This window comes from Symsagittifera roscoffensis, chromosome 7, assembly GCF_963678635.1.
Source record: "Symsagittifera roscoffensis chromosome 7, txSymRosc1.1, whole genome shotgun sequence".
In the NCBI taxonomy this organism is placed as follows: domain Eukaryota; kingdom Metazoa; phylum Xenacoelomorpha; order Acoela; family Convolutidae; genus Symsagittifera; species Symsagittifera roscoffensis.
In genome coordinates, this window is record NC_087068.1 from 3,652,780 (window position 1) to 3,680,577 (window position 27,798).

General features: G+C 35.4%; 2 protein-coding genes across 3 annotated transcripts in view; both read left to right on the forward strand.

Moving 5' to 3' along the window:
• LOC134851005 (gamma-aminobutyric acid receptor subunit beta-3-like) overlaps positions 1–15,365 on the forward strand; it is a 28,228-nt gene extending 12,863 nt beyond the window's left edge. For both annotated transcript variants that reach the window (XM_063866878.1, XM_063866877.1), the window contains exons 4-5: positions 2,823–3,014; positions 14,489–15,365. In XM_063866878.1, coding sequence (XP_063722948.1) covers positions 2,823–3,014; positions 14,489–15,217 — 921 coding nt within the window. In that variant the 3' untranslated portion in view covers positions 15,218–15,365. The remainder of the gene's footprint in view (positions 1–2,822; positions 3,015–14,488) is intronic.
• LOC134852180 (oligosaccharyltransferase complex subunit ostc-like) overlaps positions 1–27,798 on the forward strand; it is a 506,030-nt gene that overhangs the window by 377,075 nt on the left and 101,157 nt on the right. The window lies entirely within an intron of this gene.

The window sequence follows — 27,798 nt, forward strand, 5'->3', positions numbered from 1 at the left end:
TTGCAAAGCGTTAATTAAAATTTTGCAAGTTTACTCAGTAGTAAAACTAAAGTAATTTCAGCGATCGATAAAAACGTAAATCTGGGAGGAGTTTTTGGATTGGACAAAGCGATAAACTAGGTTATCGGGATTGAAACATTTCACAGACTGATCAAATAGCAGTTCCTATTGAATGTCCCATGAACGTCAGATTGCTAACTTTTCTCACAGAAATTCGTAAATTTTTAAGTGTAAAAGAACATAGTGATTTTTTTTTATTATATAGGTCTTAATGATTTTTTTTCTTCAAGAAAAGCTTTGTAGGGCTATGTAAGAGGCTTTTTTATTTAACTTTCGCATCAATTAGCTCGGTGGTTTCAGCGTAATTCTCGATTAACACAAAAAGCCAAAATGACCCCTTTTAAAAAAGAAATTGCACCATATTAGTTCTGGAAAAGTTCTAAGCAACTTTTGTTCTCTTCACTTTTTTGTCTAATCTTAACCCAATTTTTTCTCATAAACAATGAATAACACCACTTTTTGTAGAACCAGAGAATAAGTGAAGCTTACAAGAATCTTTTTTTGTTTCATTGCGAGAATCGATCTCCAGGTCTTAAGTTTCGAGTCTATGCCCGTTACTCGGTAATCAAACTCCACCCAAAAATCAAAATTTCAACATCTTGAACTGAAACTATTCTACTTCAATTTGATTGGCTAGAATTAGCTAATCAAGTTTCAGCGTTATCTCAAAGTGTTTTGTTCACAATTTTGAGTCGATACAGGCCAGAGAAAAAAAAACAGAAAATAGCTTCAGAAGAAAGCGCCTTCACATCTGCTCAAAATTCCGCTGTGTTAGAAATCAGTTAATGAATAAAGTGATCGCTTTTGTTTTAACCTATTCAATCTGTGCGATCAGTGTTTTGTTCTCGGCATTTGTACATTGACTATTGCAAAGTTAAGAAATTTGGGCGGAATAAGTAAAATTACCCCATCTAGCGAGAATAGTGTAATTGTACATTTCCTTCTTAAACTCTACTCTCTTAAGATAGTGCTCACTTTGGTGTTTTTTTTGCTAACTTTGGAAGTTTTATAGGTTGTGTTCGATAAGCTTCATTGGTGGCTAATTTTTTTCACGCGCGCATGGCATAAATATGAGGACAAAATCGTAATCTCCTGGTCGCCAGCTTTTGTTGCTTATTTTCTCGCCTTTCGCCTGTGTTAAGTATTCGTAGATTAGCCTGTGTCATAATTTGTGTTTATATTGGTTGTAAACGAACTCTTTTGTAATTTCCTTTTTTTATTTTTTTATAGTTGCTTAGTTTATTCGGCTTTAACTGTTTCGGCTAATCGTATATCGTCTTTATTGCCTCAAGTTGTATCATTTGACGAACAATATTTTTCAATTGTGTGTGTGCTGTGGGTTGCGAATCTTGAAAATTGAACTCCTATTGAACTAGCTTGTTGCTCAAAGAGTTTTTTTTCCAGAATTTTTCGGCTCAACAGATCTCTACCCAAGTTTTTTCGGCTAGCCAGTTCATCAATTTTGTTTATATGCTGATTTACTGCTAGAAATTTTATTAGTCTACATGTTTTTTTGGTCAAAATGAATATAATTTGAGGCAATCGTACGAAAATTTTAATAGATTTGCAAAAAATGTTATTCGTTATTTGCTCCGAACATGTTTTTGTTTACATTTTTTTGACCTGCCTACCATGCTGTGTTGTAATGAATTGCAAGTGTGCAACGGTCCGCCTCGTCTTTGTACGTGTTACAACGGCTTAAACCGTGTTAATTTAAGCAACCTTGAGTGTTTATCTATATAGGTTTGTAAAGTTTTTTGGGGCCTGCTATTGTAATCCGTTGCTCCAAGCTGTTAACCAGTAACCTAGGAACACACTAGTTCCTAATTACACAAACTAGACTTTTTTTTCCCGTAAACAACTTTTCTTGCACATTATAGGTAAGAAAAGAACAACTTTACGTAAGAAATTGATGTTGCCTTATTTTCGAAGATTAGAACCTTTCAATCGGATGTTTTGTAGCTGTAACCGGATGTTTTGTAGCCTCGGATGTTTTGTAGCTGTAAGCAGTTTATTTGATTATTGTTATTGTTTTATCTGCTTAGTGAAACTATTTTGCATCGGCTTAACTGCAAAAAATGAAACGAACGTAGGTCGGTTGAATGTTGTAAGTTGAATTATATAAGTCCTTTCCAAATTTTGTTCCTATGACAAATTTTTCCCGGTGAAATTTGAATTGTCGTACTTTCGCTTGTCTGCTCCAGTTTTTTTTTGGTTTGGTTACCACGTCACGAATTTTTTTTTTTGCTGCAAGCAACGTGCTTGCAAGTGCAAGTGCTGTTCATGTAGTTTCAGGGGACTTGAATTTTTAATATTTTTTTTCGGCACTATTTGTGTTTACTCAAAGATTGTCGGCTTAGTTGTATTTTAATGGATTTTTCTTGTCCTCTAAGCAACTTTATTGAGGTTACAAATGCAAGTGTAGTTAAATGTAGTTTCAGGGGGACTTGAATATTTCTTAAATTTTTTAGTTCAATATTTTTTCTGCTCAATTTGTGTCTGGTAAAGATTGTCGGCTTTGTTTTCTTCTGTTGATAATTATTTATTATTGAAATGTCTGGCATCTTAGCTGATACTTAATGAAAATTGAATTTTTGTGTTTGAAGGAAAATTTATAAATGTCCAGAATTGAGGACTGAGAATTGTAGTTTTGATTCAAAGTGTTATTTCAGGTAATGATCTGGTAGAAAAATGCTTACGCTTTTTATTCCATTTGAGCCTGTCTGAATGGGAATTTGAAAAATGGGAACTTTCTTTTTAAGGACTGTTCGCTGATCATCGAGGCCTACGGCTACACCACCGAAGACTTGTCTCTCCAGTGGAAGGAGGAGAAAGGGGGAGGGGACGCTGTGGCAGTGAGTGACGCCATTGAGCTATCCCAGTTCAGCTATAGAGGCCACGAGAAGTTCTCCTACACTCTCTCATTCTCAACTGGCAACTTCTCAGACTTAGAGGTCAGTCACGATCAGTTTGAAAAGTCATTCATTTTAAAAACAGTTATGCAATATGTGAATAATGCGTTTTTTGCAACATTATGCATGAGAAACTTTTTGACTAGGAACGATTTCAGTAATTTTTTTAAATAGATGAGACCTTTGATTTTTGTAATATCTTTTCTGAATAATTTTAGTTTCATACCCACTTTTTTTGGAGAGCATTATACCAAAAGTTCGCGTGGACCTTCTGAAAATTGTTTAATCACATTTTTGCGATAGTGGTCATTTTTAAACAATGTACCAAATATCAAGAATCAAGAGGCATTACATGATATATCTAAGTGGAAAAAATCGTTTCGAGTTCTTGTCTAACTCGTAAATTGCAGTTTACTCCCAGCAGAAGAGTTACTGATAGGCAAACTTACGGTTTGCCTATCAGTAACGGTCTTTTTACGGTCTGAATTTTAATTTCTTTCTCAGTTCATTTCATTTTTCTGTTGAAATGAAGACAAACTCGACTATCGAACAGCAAACTTGAAAAAGTTATCATCTTTGTGGGGTTATTTTACCATCTGAAGGCCGATCCGATCGTACACAGTGTTTGAATTTCAATGAGCTTCATTTTCGTTTTTTGTCATGGAAGTTCGAAAGTTGAAAAATGTTCAAAATTTCCTAATCAACTTTTTTTTTGGTTTCCTTGTTTTCTTGCAACTCTCTGTTGGTTTGGTCTTTGTTAGGAGTCGATAAACGTGATTCAGAGTTTTTTTTAGGTCTTCATGGCTTTTGTTTTTTGTTTGGATATTGATGAAGTTTGTTAACGCTCAATTTTGATTTTTCGCGCGTTTTGATTTTAGGTTTCTTTTTAAACTCACTTGATTTCCTTTGTTAAAAGGAAAGCAAACTGCACTCTCGAATTGCACAAGGGGACAGGTCACGAAAAGTGTGATCAAAATCTAGTTTCGAAAGTGGATTTTAGTTTTCAGATTTTCCATCGGAACCTGAAATTTACCTATTGATCCAGTGTTTTGGGTTAATTTTATCAAAAAAAGTGTTTTTTTTAATCTTAGCCTTAAGGGCATTTATTTTTTAAATAATGCTTAGCATTAAGGCCATATACTTTTTTTGAAGTTTGAAAGTTGAGATTTTTTCCAAAAAAGAAGTCAGTTTTTTTTTCAAGTCAGTTTTTTTTCTGTTTACGTGCGTTCTAAGTCTTTTCCTCCTGTCCGTTAGCTTTGTTTCCATGGAAGTATCGTTTTCTTTTGTATGTAGTTTGATAATATAACTATATTTTGTATAGATTGTCAACAAATAAGGCATATTCGACAATTTTTGTCGTGGAAAACTGAATAAAATAAATGAAAAAATATGTAGAAAAGTTTTTTGAAATAATTTTTTTATTGCACAGGAAGCGCTAAATGCAGCTTCCAAGACTAGTTTTCTTGAAATAAATACAAGGTTTTCACTACTTACCTGAAACGTTTTAATGAGACCTATTCGCTCGAAATTAGAGTAAAACTAAAAAATTTCATCCTGTTTTTCTCGACAGTGGGAAAAGTTTTTGAAATTTGTTAAAGTCATTCGAATCTCAATTGGCTAATTCCGATGATTATCTTGTGGTAACTGATTTCGCTGGAAAAAAAAGTAAAGTAAAAAGGAAAACACCCAAATGAGTTCGTGTCCGAACATTAATATGTGAACAATGTCATTAACCCGTATTTGAACATGGTTTCATTTGATTTAATACTGAAAATTCATTGGCGGAAGTAGATTGAAAGCTACTATATTTACATAAGCTTAATTTGCTTTAGTTTTAAATTTTTGCATTAGTGGTTTCTGAAAAGTTAGATTCCGATTTCTGACTACTGTTTGTTTTCACCATCTTTGTTTTTCAAGATTAATCAACGTACTGTTTGTTTTTCAAGGGTAATCAATGTACTGTTTGTTTTCACCATCTTTGTTTTTAAGGGTAATTAACGTAGTGAAGATTATTATATAGGTCTTGGTGATTTTTTTTGTTTTTTTCAAGTCCTAAAATGTCCATAGAAGTCTCTAATAACTACAGATGTGCATTTATACATATTGATGCATTTATAAATGCACTTAGGTATTTATTGCACTTTTTGAGTTCAATTGAAATTCATCTGCTGAAATTTACTTAAATAGCACTCTTCAAATATGAACGTGGAAATGGCGCAAAAAATGTGAATGATTTCTAGTTTCGAAAGTGGAATTTAAGTTTTTCAGCGGATTAAAAACTTTACCTGTTGATCCAGTTTTCTCAAGTTGGGTTAATGTTACCAAAAAAGCGCCAGTCATAAATCTTTATAGAAAATCAAAAAGCTTAAAGGGCATCTATTTTTTTCTTTGAAATTCGAAAGTTTTTTTTCAACAAAGTCAGTGTTTTTTTTATGTTTACTTGCGTTCATTACTCTTTTCCAATCTCGATTGGCTATATTTTCAATTTCAGACTGCTGTAGTTCGAGTTCATGGTTAATCTTTTAAAAGTTCATTCTGAGTTCAGACAGATGACAGACGTTTTCATGGAGTTTATGAAGCTCCCTGCGACGTTTAATAAGCCGTCATATTTTTTTGAAGTATTAAGATTTATTACGCTAAAGTGCTTTGAGGAACACTTCGCTCTTGCCGGTTTTAATTTGATAACAATTTATTTTACCGTCAGTTAGACGGTCGAACTGATACTACGGCCAGTCTTCAAAGACTTCGGACTTGTATCAAAATCTAACTCTGTCACTATTTCTGGTAGGTTGAAGCCCAGTTTTGATTTAAGAAGGCTTTGTTTTATCAAAGTTTAAATTTCACCGAAGCATAAAAGGGAACTTGAAAGAATAGAGGAATCAACCATGAAACTTGAGTTTTATTTTAAGGAAAGCATAAGCAAGACGGTTTATACTTCATAAAACCTGTCTCGTAAAATTATTTTAAATTTTAATCAGCTGTTGATTTACTGATTCAAGAAATATGCGAGCCTTTGAAAAAGAGAAATATTTTTATTGAAGCAAATGAAAAGAGTTTTATTGATTTATAGTTATTGAGAAGCGAGCGTCTTAATATGAGAAGAAGAGCTTAAGACTTCCACGGGCACTGTACGCTGATTAATGGCGGGTCGATGAAATCGATCATTTTGACAGTAGAACAGCACTCGTGTGGCGTTTTGCCTCCAGAAATGGATTTTTGAAAAGACTTGAAAGCGATATTAAATTCAGACCGTGTTCTGCTTCCTCGTTGGATATTCTTGGCTTACGAAGTGCTGAGAAATTGTTCAACCAGCAAAGCAACAAAAGCTAGTAATGAACTGTGAAGTGTAATTAACTAGATGTAATAAATATTTTAGTGGGCTTCCGAAAATGTTAAATAATTCAAGGCGAAGTCGTTGATGAAAAACAGTTTTAACCCAGTGATTCTGTTCATGGATAACTGTTCATGGATAATTTTTGAATTGATAAAGAACCGAAAAGAGTGTTTCTTAATTTTGAGATTAATACTGTTAGCTTGATGATTCAGAAATAAGAAACCAAAAGGGAATTTCAAAAGCGGCCGTAAGGCATGCTGTTTTATCTGCTTCCAAAGTTGTTGCTGTTTTATATTTCAAGCAGCATCAGTTGCGTTCGGTTATTTAAGGAGCATTAATTGCTGCCTGTTCAGCGCGTGTCAATGAGGTTTTTCTAGTTGGTGACTTAGTGGTAAGGTGTTCGAGATAGGTATAAACCAACCGAAAATGCAGTTTATATAAGCCAGCCGAAACGTTGCGTTACATAAATGAAGTTTGCATGACTATTGTTCTTGTTACATAACTATTTACACAAGCATAGCTTGTGTTATAGTATGAACTATTTTTTTTTCCAGTGTAAGTCGTAAATATTGTTGCGACACAATGTGTTCGTTTTGAAAGTGTTCATTTTGATCCAGCTATTAAGTGCAGCGAATGCTAAGGATATTAACACAGACTGTTATATGGCAAATAGCACTTTAGCTTTAAGGTATCATGCATCTGTAGCGTAGAGGTAGTGAAGGAGACCAGCAACAAAATAAGAGGGTTCGAACCTGGGCAGGTTCGAATGTTTTTATGAACTTTTTTGTATACTAGTTAAAATGCGTCCGCTCTATAAATTGAGGCATGTTAGTTGGTAAATTCTTGTTTAATTAAAACAGGTATTATAAAAATCTATGGGATTTGGTTTTTTTCTAATTTTTTTTAGACGCTTGGGAAAAATTTTTCACTGTTATCAAAAATTTACTTTTTCTCGAAAACGACTCTACCGATTTTCAAAAAAGTGGTACCAATGGAAATTCCACCCACTCCCCTGTGTGCCTGCATAATCCCCTAGTCTCTTTTAACCTTACTCTTTATACTTTCTACAGCCTCCAAAATTTTTTCTGGATTTTTTTATTAAAATTTCTCGAAAAATACCCTCCAAATCTGAGATTTTGGGTTCAACGGATAAAACAGGTTGTGGGAAGCTCCCCTGCAAAAAATTTTTGCCCTCAGAAAAGTCAAATTTTCGATTTTTCAACCGTTTTTTGAAGCTTTTAAACTTTTCTCGAAAACTATCCTCCCAAATCAGGGATTTTAGGTTCAACGGATAGAAAAAGTTGTAGGAAGCTCCCCTGCATAAGCGGTGACGCCCAAGTCTTTTTGCACAAAAAGTTATGCTGCTCGGATTTTTTTGACCTTTTATAAAACTTTAAGACTTTTCTCGAAAACAACCCTCTCAAATCTGAGGTTTTTGTTTGATTGGGTAGAACGGGTTATGGCATTTTCACTTGCATAAGCGGTTACGCCCCATTCTTCTACACAAAAAGTCATGATTCTCAGAAAAGTCGAATCGAGATCTGAGATATTGATTTCTGAGTGAAGAACGGGTTGTGGTGGGTAGCTCCAATGTATAGACGGTTACGCCCGCTTTTTTCAGGCAAAACTAATGACCTTCGGAAAAGTCAAATTTTCGATTTTTTTAACCGTTTATTGAAATTTTTTGACTACTCTCGAAAACAACCCACCCAAATCTAATGAGCAATGTGTTAGCATCTTTAATCCTAACAAGCTCTTGTAATCACTTCAATTTTTTTAAGAAAATGAAGTAATTGATGAAATTAAAAGATTTTTAAGTCATTATATTGTGATATAATTTTTTTGCTATAGGTCTGTTTTTGAAACTACCCTGGTCCTTCCGCATCAATACAAAATACCAGCTAAAGCTGGTGTTTCCAGCTTTAGCTGGCCTCTTGTTTTTTTTTAAATTGACTGGTACTGCTAAATCGTCATAATTGTCTTGCGTCACTTTGCAATTATGTAGGCTCAGAATTGGCGTGCGTCACTTAAGAAATTTTGTAGACTCCAAGTTTAACTCGGTTTTTCCCAGTAGCGTTATCGGTCATATTTTAACTTGTGTATGCGAAGTGCAACTTCGTCTCTGTGTATATTACACTTACATATTTCGACTGGTTGATACTTCGGCAGGTTTATATACCACCAGGTTTATTTTGACCTGATTTCAGTCTATTTCAGTCAACTCAGCGAGCTCAACTTCTTCATCTCTCTAAAGAAACGGAAACTTTTATTAAAACGAAACAATAGTTTTTTTATACTTTTTTCATTTTTTAAGCTTCAAATAATGTGCTGGTTACAATCTATGCTTTTCGATTAGCAACCGGCTCTAGTTGCTGTTGTTTTATTTCAGCGCATAACTTTCAATTTTGCAATTTCGGCTGATAAGGATGGTTTTCATTTAGATAATCGATTTTTGCTCGCTCAGTTAATTTGCTTTGAAACAACTCCCCCCTCCGCCTCTCGACTGCAGCAGAGGAGTAGTTGGTTATGAAAGGGCTTTTCCCCCCATCGGCCAATGTCATTGTTCTGTCTGGGCCGTTGTCAGCTATCTCCGCGAGATAAACTTGAACATCGCATTTATTAATAATTGAACATCAATGTTCATCCAGTAATGCATCTCAGCTTCCTTTTCAACTCTTTTGCTGCTGCCTTAAAAATGTACATTAAGACTTCACAGCTAGTCAGCGAACTGTAAAAATGTCAGAAAAAGTAAAAATTTCCTTTGTGCCCAATTGACGTCACTCGATTTTTTTTCACGTGCCCAATTTTTTAATTGAAATCAAAGTTTTCAGTTTTTAGTCAGTAATCGGACGCTTTATCCTCGATAAAGATTGACACTTTGCGCCTTGAATTTTCAGAGGGACGACAAGTTATGAAGAAATAATCGCAATATTAAGTCAAATAACTCAACTTCCTGAATTGTTGAGTTTCAATTGACAGTTTTGAGAAGATCTTAAAGGTCAAGTGGCCATTCTACAGCTCCCCTCTCTGAAGAACAGAATTGGGGATCCATTAACAAAATGAAGCTAACTTCAGATGCATTATCTGCTCGGCGATTTAGACAGCTTCAACAGGACATTCTGATTTCGTTTCCTAAAATGTTGAAGGGGGATACAAAAATTCTTCTGCCGTTTGCAAATTGAAATTGCTGTTCAATCGTGTGTGTTTCAGTTGTATTGTTCGGGTGTGTATGAATAAATTGCTTCCTGGATGGAAGTATGCAGTTTGAGAATTTTAAATTGAATGTCGTCGAGCATAGTTCCCCGAGACTGCCAGCTTCTGTCCCTCATCAATCAAGCTTTTGTTCCGACTTTCGAAGAAAATGCGGAATATTTATGCTTGGTGTGGGTTTTTATTCAGTCAATTTTGACATGTTAACTACGCGTTTTTGACGGAATTTATTTGTACCATTTGAGAGATATTGTTGTCCTAGGCTCAAATTTAAAAATATATTTCCCCTGTGATCATTTTTCGTAAATTTAGAGGCGTTTGAAAACTGCTGATTTGGCCAATTCGGGATTATTAAAGTGCGATATCTTGCGTACTTATAACACGAGAAAGAAGCAAAATAATGCCTTCCAAATTGAATTGAGGCCAGCAATTTAATCCTGTTATCACAATACGAGACGCTAAACACACTTTTAGTATTTTACATTGTGGGGCATAAAATGAAAAACAAACTTAGTTGAGCCAAAAAACTTGTCAACTGGCCTTAAGTGCAGTCGAAACATTCAGGGCTTTGCCCCGATATACGAGCAGTCTTGTTTAGCTTTAGTGAAAGCCTTACTGACAAATAAAGGGCGTTATCCGTGAATTAATTCCTGATACGAACTATTGTCATCATGTATGAGTTCAAGTTTGTCTGTTTTTTTTTAGATAACGTCCAGTAGTTACTAGGTAAATGTGGTATACGGGACTAACTAAGTGTTTGCGTAGTGATCGTGGGTATAATCCCCACATAGTCTTTTGAAGTCTTGTATTTTTCCGATTTATTTCGTTTTTTTTTTCATCCGAATTTCGACTTATTTGTGCTCGGGGTGGTTCTTATATATTTGGATAATTAATGTAATATATTTGGATTTGGGCAATATGTTTGGATAATTAATGCTATTTGGTCTATTTAATTCTTTGCAATATGCGAAATCTATCACTTTGTTCTTTACATAGCGTATAGGGGGGTGAATTTAAAAAACACTCTCATTAAGTTTTGAGTTTTTTTTCACCGTAGAGAGCAAGTGACTTGTAATCGGGAGCTTGTATTTTTTTCCCTTGAACAATTTTTTCCATTTTCTGTAAGAAATGCGTGCAGTTAGTTAGTAAAGTTTTTTTTCACGTGCAAAACGTACAAGCTGACATTGACAGTTCAAATAAAATTACCTCTTAGAGTTTTATTGGTGGTAATTAGTTTTATTTTGAAAAATATTTTTTGAAATATATTTATTGAAAAATTTTAGATTTTTTTTTTCGAATTTGTGAATTCATCCTAATTTCTGCCGGCTGATTTTCCGTTTGCCAAAATTAAATTATATTATTCGGTACGCTTTGCAAGCAGTTGCCTTCCAAGGTTTTTATTAAACTGTTTTTTTTACTGAAATTGGAAGTTGTTCTGTAGTTACCTGCTCTAATTTTGAACAATTGTATTTTTTATTTTCGGTTAAACGGGTTCAGCCTGTGTTATATCAGCTTAGTGAGCCAGCATATATTCTGTCAACTCAAGAGCGATTTTTTAGTGATGTGGGCGTATTTCGAGAGGGATGGTTTGTAACAATTTGCAGTTTTAAAATTTGATAGCTGTAATTTTTATGACCTCAGTTTCGTCGCCTCTGTTGCCTCTCGTCCATTGATTCTCAATGCTTGTTAAGGCTGTTTGTGATCATCTATCGAGACAAAAGTCGGAAATTTTTTACTTATTTCAAGTACTTTTTGCAGCTCAGTTTTTCAAAAGTATGGTTGATTTGGGACAATTAACGCGAGATGTACATCGCACTATTAACTCGTAAGCGGCGATTTAATATGTCTTAGTAATTGTTCCAAGTTGGCTGAAGTAGGCTTTTTGTTATAATTGCTACGTTACTAGGAGCGAAATCTATGTGTGTGGGGGGATGATTTACAAAAGTTAAAACATTCATCAGTTTTATTTAAGCAAGCGGTGCTTCATAAATTTTAAATGGCAGTCGGAACATTCAGGGCTTCGACCTGATACGAGCAATCTTGTTGAGTTTTTAGAGCCTCTTTTACCTCTTTGTTTGTTAGTGTTTGCGAGGTACAGTTTTGCCTTTTTATTGGCTAATTTAACGTTCTATCTCTCGATTATTCGGCTATGAAGCACAGCCCCTGAAGCCGCAGCAGTCCTACGTTGATCGGCTTTTCTGTAAACAGTTGAATAGGAAACGTGTTAATGCTTTTGAAACTTGGGTTTTAACATTTCCGTGCAACAACCAATTAGAGGATGGAACAAACATTAAGCCTTCTTTATACCCTGTCTTCTTATTGCTTCAACCACGTAGTGCGAAGGGTTTCTGCAATCGGGTGTTTTTTAATACATCAAGTGAATTAAAAATGGATTTTTTTGGCTTCAAGAAGCACACTTAATTGGAATGCTACTATAGTTGTAAAAGGACGATATGTGAAAAAATTTATCGGTATCAAAAGGGGTTAAATTGTTGTGAGGTTATCTTGTAACGGGATGATACAGAAGGGAGTGTAAACATAAGGGGTTAAATAACGCGGGGTCAAGTAGTGGGACACTGTTTTTCCTTGGCAAAATCGGGTTCTGCAGAGGCAAGGCACGTACGAGGTCGACCGATAGGGCTCCCTCCTCCACGGTTGGTCCTGCACTGACCAGGACTGGGAGCTAATTAATAAAAGCGATATTCTAATTGAAGCCTGTTCGATCTTGATTTGGAGTTTTACTGCTACTGCCGTGATGAGTTCCGAAAATTGATTCTGGTGTCAAAAAATTGCTCTGACTGTGTTCGCTGGATGCAAAATGTTGTGAAAATATTGTTTTTTTTTAAATTAAAGTGGGGTAGGAGCTTTCTGGGATCTACTCAAGATTTACCCTCCCCCTCCCGCCTTCAAGAAAGAGGGGGTATTGATAAGTAGATTAAGTTAGTCGAGTTTTTGACCAATCAGAATGCAGCAAATTCGAATTATAAATGGAACGCTCTTGTGCTAATTTACTGCTTTTCTTTATAGGGGTGGCAGTTTTTTTAGTAGCTACTAAAGGGGGAGTTTCGTGCTGCGATGTCTAAAATAGTTCGAAGATAATAGTGATGCTTGTGCGTGTGCGAGATGATGATATCGCATTTCAATTTTTCGCAATGAAACCGTACAAATTTTTTAAGTGTTTGATTAATATTTTTAAAATATATCGTCACAATTTGCTGAAAGGATGTTGTTTTGCAATTTTAACATTTGAGTAATAAATGAGATTGAGTTAAATTTGAGAAAGTTAAGTTTGAGAAAGTTAGATTAAGATAAGTGTTTAAGTGGGCATCTGAAATTTGACGTTCCAATATCTGGTAATTTCCCTTAAGTGGCTTGCTAATTTTTGCAATCGCCCACGCAGATGGTACTTAAATTTACATTAAGTTGAAAAAATCAAAGTTGAACTATCGGCATGACCGGTTCTCATTTTGTACAGAGGAGACCAAGTAAAGATCTTCTTTCCCGCCATCGCATTTGTATTTAAGTTACCTCTAGATTTATGCAGATTACTGGTTTCTGATTACTTCTAGAAATAGCTTCGTAAATTAAGCTCAAAACAAAATTAAGACCCCTTCAAGGTTGCTGTAGGGATCTTATATTGATCAGAGCTGTATTTTGCCGTGTGGGTTAATTGTAGCTTTCGCCATAACCTAATTTTGGGACTAACTTGACAGTGTTCCATTCACACTACTATCATGACATTATTTACTACTTGATCAGAATTAGCATAATATTCTTGAGGATACTAGATTAGATTTAGGAGACAACGCTGTTGCCTGTGGTAAGAACAAACTCTAAATCCCCATTTATCCGAGCAGGAACTCAAAGTGTTCAGGCAGTTCTCTGTTGACAATGATCAACTGGCGATTAAGTTACCATCATAATGAGTGTACAGAAAATAAAGACTATTTACTTTCTACTCGAATAAGCACAGTTTAAATTATATCAGATAGATTAGGTTTGCCCTCGAGTACGGAGGGTAGTTAGGGTTCTGTTGTATGCTGAGGGGGTTGGGGGTTTGAGCTACTTATTTATGCTTATTGAGTTCTGTCCCAGTTCTGATCAAAACGGCAGAAATTAGAATTAAATATTGTCATTTATCTAATTTGTGAGCCTCATATGTGTATTGAATATCTCCTGCTGGGTGGCAGAAATGAGAAATTAACGAGTTTCAAATTTCTACCTAGAAAGGCAACGTGAATTAGAGACGGAAATAGGAGTGAGAGTGGGAGGGGGGTTGAGGTTGATAGAGGCAAAAGGGGACTAGAACCAGACCCTTGTAGGTGGTGGTGGTGGTGGTATCGATTTGTGACGCACAGACATGAGGGTTGTTTTCCAAATTTGAGCCTGAACTACTTGATCCCTTTTCTCTACTCCCGTCCCTGGCTAAGTAAGCTATCGAGTATTACATGATCGTGTGTTTATCCGCCAGGTTGGTATAGCTGGCAACTGGGAAGGCATTATCCCCTTTGAAGTGCAGTATTTCTATAAATTCGCAAATTACCACAAAGTAAATTTACACACTAAGGCCGAATTGGGCTCAGTGGAAATTAGAGGGAATCTAAAATCCTGCAGCGGTCAATAAATAGAGACCGAAAATTGAGAGAAACAGCAATATTCAAACCAAAATGCTCAAATTTTGCAGTTAGCAAACAATTTGATTTGCGAATTAAGTTTCATCTACTTAATAATATAATTGATGGTACGTTTCTGTTGATTTTTGTGAGTACTCGTCAAAGTATGTCTATTGAGACACAAATGTCAATGCATTATGATTATCATTTTAATTGCTTCGGTGGTACTCAAAATGGTTTCAAGTGTGTTTTCGCGACGGCAACAGAATCCATTATGATTTTTTGGTAGAGTCTTCTCAATTAAAATGGTCTGAAAGTGATTGAGGGTGCGAAATGTAAATTAAAATCGTGTGTTTTAGGTGTCTTTCAAGTTCGAAAGAACCATTCTTTACTTCGTGCTACAGAGCTACGTACCAGCCACGCTCATAGTCATGCTGTCTTGGGTCAGTTTCTGGGTGGATGCCAGATCGATCCCCGCCCGGGCCGCCCTCTCCATCACCACAGTGCTGACCATGATCACCCTGACAGGAACAGTGAACAGTCAGCTGCCGAAAGTGTCCAACATCAAAGCACTGGACGTCTACTTCGGCATGTGTTTCTTCTACGTATTCGCCGCTCTAATTGAGTTCTCAGCTGTGTGCTATCTCGATAAAAAGAGCCAGAAAATAGCAGAGCGAAAAAAGGAAGAGGCGAACTTGAAGAAAGCTCAAGAAGAACAAGAGATGAAAACTTTCGCTCTTCTAAAAGAGGTCGACTGTCTGACCTCTCAGCCCCCCAACGATAACTTATCAAATCAACAGCCAGGGTTCGGATCAGGAAGGGGCGGCAACCCCCTCCAGCCGTTCGAGCATGTAAACGGGGGGACCAACTCGCACACTTATGCGCCAAACTCAAATTATCAATCGTCTGCGGGAACGCAAAAACTCACACTACAACACGAATACAGTTTCAAAACACAAAAAGCGCCAAAGAGACCCTTCAATGTTCTTAGGGTTGATAACTATTCGAGAGTAGTGTTTCCTACGACCTTCATGATTTTGAACTTGATATACTGGGGTATTTATACTAATTTAGTGAAGAATATTTAATGTTGAAAAACTGTTAGATAAGTAGAATTCCGTTGTATGTGTTAGATATGAAAATTAAATCTAGATATTTGATTTTTAATTGCAAATAGACTGCCATTAAATGTATGTTTGTGGTTAATGATAATTGTAATTCATATTTCTCTTTTCATCTACAGTTTTGCCTGAACTGAGACGTTAGCCAAAATATTGTTGAGAATATCTTTGAACACTTGAAGGGCGCAGTTTGTAGGAACCGATCTCAAGAAAACGCCGTGAAGTTCGATAAGATGAAGAAAATCTGTATTCGGTTTCAGTTTTCCGATTAGTAAGTTTCGAAAGTTGTTTTGAACTGAGCTTCTAACGAAGGATTGCTCTCGGTTGTTGAAGGTCATGAAGAAACCATTTCTGTCGGCCGGGTAATCAATGCGTTCGAATTTCCTACAGTTTTCAGAGAGGGTAATAGCGCATACTATTTTATAAGGTCCGCTATCATAGATAGCGAACAAATACCCCGACTGAAACAAAACGCATGATTGTTTGACATACGACATTAAATTTGGAAGAATTTTGTCGTTGGAGTTCTTCGTTTTAAGTTTCCAGCTATCGTCATAATATGAAGGAACTATTCCAAAATAGCCAGAACTTCGGTCAATGAACAGGGCTTGAACCAAACCTGGCCACCCAAATTTGGGTTGTGTCAGAAATAAGAAGTTAGCATTAATAAGCGACTGTTTTATAACTGCGGCGCAAATTGATCCTCTAGAAATCGTTCCTGGTTTCTTGGAATTTGAGCTATCGTGAATGAATTTATTGATAGAATTGACTAAATCTTGTTTCTGAGTTAACATAATGTCATCTGTGGCTACAGATAAGATCTCTTCTGGCGAGAAATATTTGTGATACTGCGTTTGGATCAATCTTAAAAGATCAGTTACGTTTCTGTCTAAAACTGGAAATTCGGCCAGCGAAGGTAATCGACTGTATCCAGTGGCGTTGAACGATTCCAGTATGTAATTGAGAGTTTTAATGTAGAATATACTTCCGCGACTCCATCCAACAAGCGAATCCCAGGAGCTGCGAACGTCTTCACAAAAACCAGGAGCTTCGGAATGCAGATTTAGTAGCGTTCTAATCTCGTCATTTATGAACGAAAAGGACAACGAGTGTTGGTTTTCTCGCGGGAAAGAAGCAGTTAGTAAGTCGCGCAAAGCAAAAATAAGTTTACACATGCAGATTGCGTGCTTGCGTAGCTGATATTGACGGGATTTGTGCTCAAAAAATGCGAGTTCAACCTCAAGTAACGAAGTTTTGACCAATGTCAGATTCATAGGCACTAAAAATCCGTTCAAGCCGGAGCGAACGAATACCGTTGAGGTGTGCACAGAAGGCGTAGTAAGATAGTTTTTCTTGAGCAATGGATACCTCGGACTGTATTGAAGCGACTCGTTGGTAACAATTGGGGAATTATTGGCTGTCAAATATGACGACGAAGATTCTTCTAGATTCTCCAGCATCGATTCACGAGCATTGTCTTCCTCAGTTTCGGTGACTTCGGTGATTTTTCTGGGTAAGTTCGGAAGTATTGCGTAATTTTTCCATTTCGTAAAATTTCGGTTCTCATCTCCGCGACATTTCGTGGCTGAAAATTCACCACTAAGCTCACAGGAATTCGCGCCAGCCAATGTTAAAGTTTCTCGTCCTGATAAAAACGGATCGTACTCAGAAAACTCGATAGATTTTTCGACTTCGTGGAAATCAGTGTCCGAAGGAGATAACTTTTCAGCAGCTTTTTCTGCTGTTTCTTTTTCACAAGGATCGGAGGGAACTGGTACGTAAGCAACGGAGTTCAGACTGTTTGTTTTCTTTCTTAGAGGTTTAATCGAAAACTCGACAGACGTTCTTTTGAAGCTAGACGGCAGGCTGGAGATCCGAGTCAGCTTTTCAGCCGGTTTCTGCTTTACGATGGTGGGCTGCTTCGGTGATTCCTGAAACCAGCACGAAAAAACCTAGCTTGATAATCGAAAAGGTCTCGTCTCATTTTGGTCAATCGGCTTTTTCACTAAAAAAATGCATTCAAGGTTGCATTCAAGGTTTAAACATTAATGATCAAAGCAGAAAAAATATTTTATACATTCAAAAATTGCATTCAGCCGTTTTCTTGGATAGCTTGATTGGTTTTAAATTTGAGCTCCAAAAATCTAATTGTCATGCCTTAATCGGGATGATGTTTGAGAAATCAGATTGGTAATATTTTTTATTACTTGCCGCATGAAGAAGTAAACAAGTCGTCTAACAGAATCACTGAATCGTTTGATAGCTTGTTTCGTAATCACTTAAAATTTTGATTCTGAAGCTGCACGTTTAACTTAGAGGTAATATCCCTGCCAGGCGCTCCGTAGGCCGAAAGATTAAATCTGGCTTACAATAATTCATTTTTATGGCCTAAAATCTTACTATAGCTTCATTAAGGCCGCAAAAATTTAGTTTTACTTGAGTAACAATAGTTTTGGGTATTTAAGCGCCTTTTCGGAATAACAAACTTCAAAAATTCAAAAAATAAATTGCAAAAAAGTTATTGATTTTTTTTTGTTTTTCTAATATTTTGCTACAAAAAAATTGCTTTCCAAATTGGTTATTTTACTATGACTATTGAACACTACAAAGCTCTAGTTTTTGTGTTCAGATCCTTTTTTCAGACCATGCAGAAAAGACGACACTGTTTCGAAAAGGTAAATTGTGTTTTTTCAGACCGGAAGATTCTGTGGTACTTCCACAGTAAGCGGCTATCTTTGTTTTTTAAGAAAGTTTCAAAGTTATTCACACTCAAGTTTCAGCAGTATAAAAGTCATTTTCTTTTCTTTGATGAAGACAGCGGAATTGACGCAAAAAACGTGAATGACTGTTCAAAATGAACGTAATTACAACAATAGAAAAAGAAACAGTTTTCTCTACTTACGCGTCTATCTTAAAAAGTTCTTTGAAGTGATAGATTGAGTTCTGAAGTGATATTTTTTTCGGCATTCGCAAATTATCAAAAATTTATTATTTTTTTGGCTTCTCTCAGCTCATTGATACTTTAACAACTATTTCTTGCTTTATTTTGAGTTTTTTAATGTCTGTTGGCTATATTTTGCAGGATAAGGTTTTTTTTAGTTTTGAATGAACGTTTTAGCAAAAAAATGTATATAAGAAGTTTTTGTTCCGACCATTTGAAAAACAGGGATGAATATTTGTATTCAGGTGTGTTTTAGTTTGTTTTCTTTTTGTTTTCCTCACAAAATTAGGTACCACAAAAAATTAGGGGAATGGGTCGAATAATATATCAAGTTAAAGTTTTTTAGTCGTCATTCGAATGACATTAAAAAATTTACGAAATTGTCCCGGTATTGAAAGAAAACGGGTTTAAATTTTTTGATTTTTTGTCCAAGTTCGTGCGAATAATGCGAGCGAGCAGGCTTACAATAGCTTATTTTTGTTTTTTTTTAGGCCGTGGTTAGGAGTTAATTGATCCGAAAACAAAAAGGAAAAAGGAAAATTGTCATAAAAACTTTGAAAATGACCAATTTTTTGTGAGAAACAGTCACTAAATTTAATCAAAGTTTATATGACAATTTTCCTTTTTCCGTTTTGTTTTCGGATCAATTAATTTCTAACCACGTGTTGTTCTCTTAGAGTCTTAGACAGAACGAATCGATAGAAGCTCCCCTGCATTAGGAGCTACGCCCAAATGTTTTTACACCAAAAGTTCTGGCCCTCGGAGATGTCAACTTTTCGATTTTTTGACCGCTTTTTTTGAAAAATTTGACTTATAGTTCTCAAAAACTTCCCTCTCAAATCTGAGGCGGCGAAAATATGTTATACTTAACCGTTGACGTTTGGAACTGTTCCCCGTTTTTTTTCAAAAGAATTTGTTACTTCAGTAATTTTCAAAGTCATAATTTTTTGACCTATTTTTTTAGTTAATTATAAACCATCAAATTGTGAGCTGTGCAATTTTTGCTTGTTTCAATTTTTTATGCTGCCTGTTTTTGCATCAGTGCGTATTCTTTGAAAAAATAAAAGTTCTTCCAGCTTCAGCCGGTCTCTAATGTACTTTGCAAAAGCAACTGATATATCTATCGTGGTTTGTTTTTTGACTAAAGTTTCAGCTTATTGGATGTCGGCTTCAATTCTGTCGGCTTATTTACCGATTTTTTTCCTTGAAGTTTAGTACTTTTGAGATCGATAAGACACTGACACCAATTTTTGACTCACCTGTTTGAAAAAATTATAAAAATTCTTACACGAAAAAATGCTTTTTTGTTTTTTACTTTTTTTTTCATCATTTCTCCACTTCCTTCTTCAATAGTAACATTGTTTGAAGTTCTGTTTGCTAATTCTTTAAGCTTCTTGGTGCACTCATCCTATAATTGTTGTTAAGCAAGTGGTGCAAAGCTCAGCTTAGCTTCTGAGTTGATCTATCTATCATCAATTGTATATTTAAATGCATCTGTCGTGTATCTCGCCAAGCTTAAGCTTAGTCAACAACGGAATGTTTTAACATATTTAAGCAAAGACCGAAGTGCTCATGTTTAAGTTATTGTCTAAGTTTTGATATTACTAAAAAGGTTACGCGTAGTTGATCCAGTCTGATTAAGTAAACATGTGTCGGAGCATGTGTCGGAGATATTTACCCGTCTCTTTTTTGATCATTTAACATCGAACCCCATTTTCATGCAAGCGCTCCCTGAATGCGACGGTGTGGAAAGCCCAAAATGCTGCTAAGCTTGTACAATTTTGAATGCAATTCACTTTTTTTGAACTCGAAACAATAGAGCAGCGAATATGAAATCCAATAGTACAAAAATGATTTATATATTTGCAATCTTGAGAATTTGCCATCTTCGATTTATATATTTGCAATCACTGTGTTTCCGTAAATCAAAACTGTTTAGTTAAGACTTCTGTCGATTAACTTCGACATTCGAAGCAAAAAACTGTAAAATTCAGTGTTACAAAACGTGTTTTTGCTTTTTTTAGTGATAGCTCTTTTTGCTATTAAGGGCGAGGGGGGAGCGTGTAGTGCCGTTTAAGCGAGCGCAGAAATCTTCCTCCTAAAAAGTTCACTGACAAAGAAAAAAACTAGCCTCCTGTTGAGTTGATCCACTGTCTTCTTTTGTCTCCTGTGGGCCTTCTAGATCTTCGGAGCCGAACGTGAACTTACTCTGACTAAGCTTCAAATCGGCTGACGTCATCGCCAGATGAGTCATCGTGCTCACGTAGGAAGACTTGCTACTGGTGCTGTCTGTTAAACAGTGACATCGAAATTAATTCCACATTTTTTCACTATTTCTTAGAATTTTTACTCCCAATTGAAATGAATACTGGTACTTGTTTATCTTTTGATATAAAATTGTCAGTGATCCTTTTAATGATCTATGATGGCCATGTCTTGAAAGATGATAGGTTATTTTTATTACTTTCAGCTTTCTGATTCGAGTGTAAAATTTTTTAATTTTAAAAAAAGCTAGGCCAAAATACTAAAAAATAGAGGTATATGGTTCATCCAGATCATTATCAAAGGCATCAAAGGCAACTAATTTGAGTAAACAGTGTGAACCAGGGGCAGATCTAGATGTTTTCGAGCTCTCCTTATGTTTAGAGCTCCTTGGAAGCGCCATAAAGACCCAGTTTAGGCGAAAACGTCTGCGTTACATGCATATTGTTGCAAATTTGAGCCCAAAACGCCGTTTTTGGGCTATTTTTGGTAAGTACTAATAAATAAACTGGCTCTTTTTGCATAAACTGCACCTTAGAAATGAGGGATCTTTTTCACTATCCCCCCGTTTTCAAAAGGATGTAGGAGGGATTCGGTACTAGGTACAAAATTCACACACGCTTAACCATTGCGTTGCGTTACGTTGCATTAGCGGTTTATAGGAGTGGCAATTCGTTACTAGGTACCATAGGGGGTGGGATAGTTCAACAGATCCAAACTGAGTATATACTGGCGTCTTTGGAAAAAACATTTTGGTTGATTCGCTAGAAATGGAAGAAGTCATAACATGGTTGAAAATTTTTCAGTTTCACCGCTTGCATACATTTTACAAGACGAGAAGTGTTAGATGAAAAATTTTACGAAGATGAAATAATAAAGATTTTTTTTGAAATAATTTTGTGAAAAAACGTCGTTATGGAAACTTCGGTCGCTATCATCCCCCACCCCTTCCCTTTAACGCTGAGCCTCATTGCTTAAAATTTAGTATGCAAGAAAAAGGTCATTGATTGTATTGATGGACTCGATGGATATGACACACGAAAGGCTGCGGCCTTTTTAGTATTCGCCTGTGCTAAACTAAATCCTAAATTTACTTTTTCATAAAATGAGTTTCTGACTTGCAAATTAAAAATATTATGATTTTTCTTTATTGATTCATAGTAACCTGTGCGTGTGACGCTGACTGCACTCTGAACATTGGCCTTGTTAATCCTGTCTTGTTTCTTCATGTGTCGCAGCAGATTCTTACTCGGGAAGTAGAAGTTCAGCATCAGTCTTGTTCGCCGATGACTATTTAAGTATGATTATACTTCAAGCTATGCATGTTTACAGGTTTTAGTTTTGAAAAATGTGTTTCTGCTTAGTATTGTTCTGTAAGTTTTGAAATTTGAAAACATGTTTGTCAAAAAATTGTGCTTCAGTTTTCTGACGAAAAAGAGCCAGAATAAAATTCACTATGTTTGCAACAATTTTCAAAGTTGCTCACATGTTGTGATGCCGACACGTGAATTGATGTTTTTGTTTGTGCAATAAAAATCACTAACGATAAACCAAAACTAAATCAAGTGGTCAGTTTTTAAGCTTTACTCTAGACCACTCGGCCAACTGATCTTAATTTAGTTCAATTTACTCGGTTTTATATTCTTGCTAATGAGAGGTTATTTGCGTGGCAACATCAAGCCAAGCAAGTCTTTGTTGAGTTGTTTCTTAGTAGTTAGTAGTCATCACTGAACCTAGTCAGCACAAGGTCTGAATTAGTAAAGCTGTGATTCGAACTACAATCCAGACAGTTGGAAAATGTGTCGTAGATGAGACGGTTGCTGAACATAGCTGCCATCTGGAAATCGACCACTCCTTCGGAGGCTATGTGTCGGACGATGCTTCTGAGGACTTGTCGCTGGGAGTTCACGATGCGCTGTGCCAGTCCCATTTGGAAGGGGAGGTCTTTGTCATAGAGGTATTCCCAGATCGAAAGCAAACATCCGACTAAAGTTGTGCAAGTACTAGTTGTTCAAGGTTGAATAATTTTTTTTCGGGTCTTATTTTGACCTACCCCTCTTTATTGCGTAAGGAGGGATTCCTTACTGATAACAAATTCAGCATATACTTAACCATTGATTTAGTTCTTTATGGGGGTAGTTATTTTTTACTGGGATGGTAAAATTGGGAAGGGGGATAGTAAGAGATCCGAGTTTTGAAATGGTTTATGATATCGTTTCAATCCACTCGAATTCATGTAGCCAGTGCTGAAAGGGAAAACTATTTTTTTGCAAAAAAATTGAATCACTGAAACTTCAATTTTCGTTGTTATTGAGCTTTAGAGAAGAGAATGACCCTTGTCATTTTTTGGTGCCATATAAAAGTAAATAGCTTACGGTTACGTAGCAGTATTTAGACGACCGCGTATTCAGACTCGTCAGTAAGCAGACACATATATTAAACAATCTACTATATTAACCAACTATATTAACCAATCATAATCGAGACAAGGAAGAATTGTATAATTAATAGTTATTTATTTCGTAAGTTTGCTTTCTCATCTCAATTCTGATTGGTAAATATAGTATTTTTCTGCTTACTGACGAGTATGAATACGCGGTTGTTTAAATAGAGACCGCACTCCATAGCTTACAAATGTATCAACTATTCACTTCAATTAAACGACGAGTAATGTTTTTACCTGTTGCCCACGCTGATCTTTTATCGTAAGACTTCTCTGGCCGAAGATTGCAATTAGAGTACATTTCAGTCGTGAATAAAGTAGGCCCAATGAGAAACTCAATGACCAAGTTCAACATCTCTACTTTGCGCAACAAAAACTCGTCACTTCGAGATTGATCTATGGCCAAAAAAGCGAAGCAGCCAGATATCAAGACATGCCACATTTCACCGTCGGTTGTTTGGACCACTTGAATGTCGTCTTCCACAAGAGCGGAAAATTCGACAAACTTCGCAATCACCACTACTAAGTGTTTGGCTAGATGAGAAGGCGTGATAGAGTTTAAAGGGGTCTGTCGTTTTTCGGAGAAGTTGTTTAAAAACTGCTGGTCGCTGTCAAAAAAGTAAACAGTATTCTTGGCTCGTTCCATGATTAATGTAGCCTTCATTGTTGGTTTAGATTAAATGGTCAAATGGATATAGAAATGTGACCTTCTGAACTGTTTTGTCGTATTAGTTCTTTCTAACTGTTTAATAAGTTAATTGGTGTCAGAAAATGGCAGCGACTTAACTAGTTGGTAATGACTTAACCGCTTTGGTACTGAAAACAAAAGAAACAAAAGCTTGAACCTACCGAGTTGATTCGGTTTTCATACGTAAGTTTTCATCAAAGATACAATTTTTTAATAGGTTTTCTAGATTCTTTCGCAAAAAAAAGTTCTTAGAACATTTACTTTGTTTTGATTAGTTTCGTCGTATCTTTCATACGCTTTCTTCGGCTTGTTTAACATAAAAATGACCAGACGCCACCTCCTTTTATTACGACTACTCTTGTAGAACTAATTATGACATGGTGGCGTTTTTAAGTTTAAGGAAGCTGTACGCGTGCATGAAAACCTATGTTTTCAAGGTATATACATCAGTTGTGCAAGGATTTTTTGAGGAAAAAGACTTAAGCAGAAAAACTAAAATTGTAGATTCAGACACATTACCGCTTTGGAACTGCATTCCAAAAAATGCTACCGCAGAGAAATATATTTAGAAATTTTTATCTCGCAAGAATCTTTCAAGAGATGCGTTCTAAATTATTAGAGAAAATTCAAATTTATTAGAGTTATTGTTCCGACCATTTGAAAATAGGGGAGGAACTTTGTCTTCGGGTGTGTTTTTGTTTTTGTTTCTTTTTCCACGCAAAATCAGGTACCACGAATGTTAATCTCGGATATATCATATTAAAGCCTTTTTAGTCGTGATTCGAACGACATTAAAAAGTTTCGAAAAAAATTTCCCAGTGTCGAGAACAACTGGTTTGAAATTTTTTTTTCCGTCTTAGCTCGAGCGAATGAATAAGCTTGCAATAGCTTATTTTAATGGCTTAAAAGCTTACAATAGCTGAATTTAAGCCGTAAAAACTTAGTTTTACTCGAGGAAAGTTAGTTTTTTTCCAGTATTATATCGCTTTTTTGGAATAAAAATTCAAAAATTCAAAAAACTGTAAAAAAAAACTCGATTTTTTCCTAGTATTTCTAGTATGTTTTCTAGAAAAACTATATTCCAATTTGCGTATTTAACTAAAATTGTCGAAAATGCCTAATCTCTAGTTTTTCCTTAAAATCATTTTATCATACCACGCCGAAAGAACTACCCTAATTTGAAAAAACAAACTTGTTCTATTTTTTAAAATACTGGTCGGAACAATCTGTGTTACTTGTACAGTAACCGGCTATCCTTGTTGGTTATTTTTTATTTTTTTATTTATTTTTTGTAAGAAATTACTAATTTCTCTTTTTGCTTCCACGATTGCGAAACTTTCAATTAACGGTTTAATCAATGTTCAAATCTCGCTCTTAATGTAATTCTATTTTCGATAAAATTATTTATGTTTTTGATCCTAAATCAATAAACCTACTGCAGAGTAAGATTGAAAAATCTGATGATAAGTCTAATACTATTGTTCAATTGCAAAATAAATTATAATGATTTTACAAAATGAAGTTAAAGAACAATTTCGGCCTGAGGAAGGCATGCCACCTGCTGTGGTTCAAAACTTCAAACTTGTGGTTATTTTGAAAATTGTCTATTTTGAGATTAAAAATAAGAATTTATGGCCATTAAAAATTAATTTTTTCTGCACCGTATCAATAATCAACCGGTATATACACCCAAAGTTATTTGGACAGCGTGGTTCAGAGTTGCTCTTGTTTATTCGTGTGGTGTTAGAAGATACACTGTGACTTACAATTGTTCTCCTCAAGTTTCTGTATCCTAACTTTACAGCAGAGGGTTTCAGAAACATAACTTCGTTAATATGAAATGCGCTGATCAAATATTCAACATTAAGGAGTCCAATTACGGCGAGGCAGTCAAAAACACTTAAACAAAAATCTCGAATGGCACAAAGTAATCAAACGAATTTTTCTCGCAATAATTTTGTTTCCACCAACGTGATAGAGAAAAAACACATACCAATGTCGGAAAAGTTCAACTGATCAATGAGCTGTTTAGTTGAATATCTATTCCTGATAATTTGGCGCAATTTGTGCTACCTTGCGCAAAGTTTTCTAAATCAAATTTCATCAACAATAGAAATGTAGCTGTGCCAAGTCTTTCAACTGGAAATGATTAGTGGCAAAGCAGTTAGCTATTATTTACAGTTACTCTTTATTTTCATTACAAAAATCCTGCGTGAGTGATTTAGCACGAAACGAAAATTATTTTTCTCCATGTTCAATCCATAGGAGCCCGTCGTGACCAATTTTTTGTTTAAATGAAATTCTGAATGGCCAACCTGCTTTGGTTGAGCTTTCAAAGACATCTTTTTCTGATAACGATCCTTTTATTACTCATAGATTGGAAGTTCATGAGGATTTTAATTGCTCCAACCTTGAAAACGCCTGTGCTGGCGTCGTTGTAGCTGCTAATAAAACAGGCATCAATTTGAATCATTTTAAATGATCTGTTGAGCGAGAACACGTCATCTTAACACTTTTACTGAACGATAGCAGCAAACTTTATGTATGTATAAAATACCACTGACCGGATTTCAAATCTTATTGGTCCTTGACATCATTAGAAAATGTTCAATGTCGAAGTTATGCTCATGGGGTCCTTAAACATTTATATCTCATCTGGCCATCGTACGTAGTACCGTCTGGGAGTAGGAAAACGTCTAAATGTTTTTTGGCTTTGGCGTTGAAACTTCTGAGCACATGAGAATTGCTTTTTTCAAGTACATGTATTGATTATATAGTTACCTCAGAAAAACTTTATATTCAAACTGGATTGCACAATCAGTGATCATTTTGGAGTTATTTGATGTTTTGTCTGAAAAACAAAACGACAATCTATGCTATATTTAACTTTGCGTGAGGCATATCTTGCCATGCTTAAGCGTTTGTTTCAACAGTTAAGGGTATAGAGTATCTATGCGTGGTTAAGTTATATCGTATATCGCAATGCTTAAGAATTTTTTCTCGATTTTTCAATATGAATCTATTGTTTGTTCCACCGAGTTAAAAGTTACCAAATTGTTTTTGGGATGCTTTCAGAGTTCTCCCAGGTGTTGCCAATTTTTAAAAAATTATGAATGCCCAAATCCTTTTAGTGTAGGAGATACGTCGATTTTTGTGATTTTTTCAAACTTTTTCAGAAAACTCAATTTACAACAAAATAATTTACAAAAATTAAAATTCCCAACCCTGCAGTTTCGTGCTGTCAGAGTATTCCCAAGGGCTGCGAATCTTGCCTCCAAATTTGACTGCTCAAATTCTTTTTGTTTTCGAGATTTGATGTGTTTTATAATTTCTTTTTTTTTTCGGACAACTTAGATGTAAAAAAATTCAAAAAGACTTGAAATTCTTAATCTTGTAGTTGGGCACTGTGAAGGTACTCTCAGGAGTTTCAAGATCCAAATCTTGCTTCCAAATGCGACTGCTAAAAATATATCGAGGTTCGAGAATCTAACTTTCAATTATGAGTGTTCAAATCTTTGTAGTTCACGAGTTGACGTTTTTTGTGATTTTTTAAAAAGTTTTCAGAACACTTAAATTCAAATTTTTTTCTTCAAAATTTGAAAATCTCAACCCTTAAAATAGAAGCTGTCGAAGCACTCTAAGGAGTTGCAAATCTCGCCTCCAAAAATGACTTCCCAAATTTTTTTACTTTTCAAGATATGACGTTTTTTTTGTGATTTATTCAAAAAATTTTCAGCAAAGTTATATTTAATATTTTTCAAATTTAAATTGAAATTTGAAGCCTTCTTCTTTGTAATGGGGGCAGCTGGGGTATTTTCAGTAATTGCGAATCCAAATTTATTCCTCTTTTATTGTTGTTTTCGAGATAAGACTTTTTTGTGGTTTTTTACAAAAAAAGTTTCAGAAAACTCAAATTTAATTTTTTCATTCTTGAAATTCCCAAACCTGTAGTTAGGGGCTGCCAGATCACTCGAGGGGTATTAAAATGTGATCTCCCGATTTGACTGCTGTAGTTTTTCTATAATTCGAGATGTGATGTTTTTTTAAGGTTTTTCAACTTTTTTTTACAAAATATATATTTAAAAATTTCTCAAAATGTGGAATTTTTTCGTGTAGTTGGGTATTGTGAGAATACTCTCAGGACTTGCAAATTTTGCATTCAAATGCGACTGCTCAAATGCTTTTAGTTTTTAAGATTTGACTTTTTTGCCTTT